Source organism: Chrysochloris asiatica, unplaced genomic scaffold (assembly GCF_000296735.1).
Source record: "Chrysochloris asiatica unplaced genomic scaffold, ChrAsi1.0 scaffold00130, whole genome shotgun sequence".
In the NCBI taxonomy this organism is placed as follows: domain Eukaryota; kingdom Metazoa; phylum Chordata; class Mammalia; order Afrosoricida; family Chrysochloridae; genus Chrysochloris; species Chrysochloris asiatica.
In genome coordinates this window covers 6,927,888-6,930,467 of record NW_006408648.1, presented here as the reverse complement: position 1 = coordinate 6,930,467, position 2,580 = coordinate 6,927,888, and the positions used below count along the sequence as shown (strand labels likewise).

The 2,580-nt window shown below is 47.6% G+C and overlaps 1 protein-coding gene across 1 annotated transcript in view; it reads left to right on the top strand.

Annotated features, from left to right (window-relative positions):
- MUC4 (mucin 4, cell surface associated) overlaps positions 1-2,580 on the top strand; it is a 102,172-nt gene that overhangs the window by 68,218 nt on the left and 31,374 nt on the right. Inside the window, exons 11-13 of the mRNA XM_006869433.1 lie at positions 538-717; positions 903-1,025; positions 1,880-1,999. Of these exons, the coding sequence (XP_006869495.1) occupies positions 538-717; positions 903-1,025; positions 1,880-1,999 (423 nt within the window). The remainder of the gene's footprint in view (positions 1-537; positions 718-902; positions 1,026-1,879; positions 2,000-2,580) is intronic.

Below are 2,580 nucleotides of genomic sequence, written 5' to 3'. Positions count from 1 at the left end.
CTCACTCCTGAACTAATAAAATAACATTGTGATAAATGGAGAAAAGACTGAAGTTGTCAAGAACTTCATTTTGCTCAGAGCAACCATCAACACTCATGGAAGCAGTAGTTAAGGAATCAAAGGATGTATTGCATTAAGCAAATCTGCTGCATAAGACCTATTTAAAGTGTTGAAGAGCAAAGATGTCAGGGTATTTTTAATAGCCTCATATGCATGTGAAAGTTGGACACTGAATAAAGAAGACTAGAAGAATTGATGCATTTGAGTTGGGTACAGGTGAGGCCTCCCTGAGCTATATGTGTCCCAGGTTTTGTCTAAGATCCAAACTCTGGGGATTTTTGGAGCTCATGGCAAAGGAGTTTGGGGGAGAAATCACTATCAGTCTGTATTGGGTCAAGCCATCTCTGGTGAAAGAGCAGCCCAGAGATGGGAAAATGAGGTATGAAGGTGCATTTCTGAGTTTAACTTGTCCCAAAAGCTAAAACTGAGCCTGTGGTCTAGGTCCTGTGATAATTCCTTCTTCTCTTACTCCCCTAGGCCTCCGGGGACTGCAGATCTATACACTACATAGAGAAGAAAGGCCCAACTACCGTCTCAAGTGTCTGCAATGGTTGAAAAGACAACCTCAATGGCCCAGCTGGGGCTGGCACCAGATCTCCTGCCCTTGCTCCTGGCAGCAAGGCCGATGGGACTTACGATTCCAGCCCACCAACATAGGTGACTCTTTTAGTCTCTTGGGGCATCCCCACTACTCCCACATAAATCCACCACCCGTCATCCTCTTGAGTAATACCTTACGGGCCCTTTATGAGGCGCCCTCGGCCCCTACCCAGAATCCCTGCACATGCCCCTCATCCTTGCCCCACTAAACTCTGACCTGAATATTTCTGGACTTGTTGCAGGCTGGTGGGGCAGCAGCAGGCAACTGTGCAGCTTCTCCTCCTGGCGAGGGGGCGTGTGCTGCAGTTATGGGCCTTGGGGAGAGTTTCTGGAAGGCTGGAGAGTGCCGAGTCCTTGGCAGTTTGGTATGTGTGTCCACAAAGACCTCAGGCCTACCGTCTGGAAAGCCCACTGCTCTTACCAGCCAGAACAGCCCTGAATATCACACCAAAATAAGCTTCCTATTCTCATTCTTTCCTAGCTCCTTTCCCTCTTGGGGCCCCAGTTGTCCAATCTGGAAAGTTTGGAAGCTCCCTGTGTCCCTTCTGGCTCTGGGAATTTATGACTGGGTGCCCTCTTACTCCATCTCTATTTTGTCCTGTAGCCCCAGCCCAGAGAGGAAACATCTTTCTAGGGAAAAAGATGTTAATCCCCATCCTTTTGCATCATCCAGATTAGCAGACTGTTTGGAGGAAAATTTAGAGTTAGCTACTCCCAGAGATCTTGAAAAGGAGCTACAGTGAACAGGATCATGTGTGTTGTGGGCCAGGGGCGCTCTCCCATTCTTCTCCTCCTACCACGTATCCCCCAACAACCTGGCCAGAATATGTTGAGACTTAGCCTGGCCTGAGTATGTTGAGACTTGCTGCAGTCTGGTGCAGCTTCTCCTTTAGCATGTGCTACTTAATTCCTAGACCATGTGCTGCCCTCCTTCCCATTCCGACAGCTTTGAGAGGAAAGGAACTCAGCACACATTCTTCAAAAAAGGAACTTCCTTTAGCTCCTACCTACCATGTGTCAGGACCTCTGGTGCACAATGGTTTATACAACAACCCTTCAAGGGGGACAGTAACTAGTTAGATCAATCACTTCAGGTCACTGAGCATGGCAGGATTTAAATAGAGGTGTGCTTGATTCCAAAGCCATGCTATTAATACCACATCTTCCAGCTGAGTTCTCTACTTCCTCTATCGCCTCAACATGCTGCATTTTTCCATAGACCAGGAACTGGAGTCGAAGAGCTGGTGTTGCCACTGGAATGACAAGCCCTTCTTCTGCACCTTGTACAAGCAAAGGCAGCCCCGTGTCAGTTGTGCTGGATACAGGCCCCCACGACCAGGTGAGGCAGAGAATCTGGAGATGAGTAGCATCTTGCCTCTGGAACATGAGGATGGACCATGGAAGGACTAGCTTTTGGACCAGAGTAATAGCCACAGGGAAGATGGAGTTGCTCCCAGTGTGGTGCCCATGGCAAATAGATTAGTGTTGCTGTTGTTAAGTATTGTTGTTATGTGCCATGGAGTAGGATCCGACTAGTAGCGACCCTGTACAGGGTTTCTGAGGCTGTAAATCTTTACAGGACCAGAAAGCTTCATCTTCCTCCCACAGAACTGCTGACCTTGTGGTTTGCAGCCCAATTCATAACCACTACACTACAGGTTTGGTAAATGGGGTTGGGGAAGAAGTGAGAGTGGTGGGTGGAGAAATATTGCATAGACATGAGTGCAATTGTTGTTGTTGTTGTTGTTGTTGTTGTTAAGTACCGTGGAGTCAGTTCTGACTCATAGTGACCCTGCACAGGGTTTCCGAGGCTGCAAATCTTTACAGGAGCAGAAAGTCTCAACTTTCTCTTATGAAACAGCTGGTAGTTTTGAACTACTGACTTTAAGGTTAGCAGCCCAATTCATAACCATTATGATG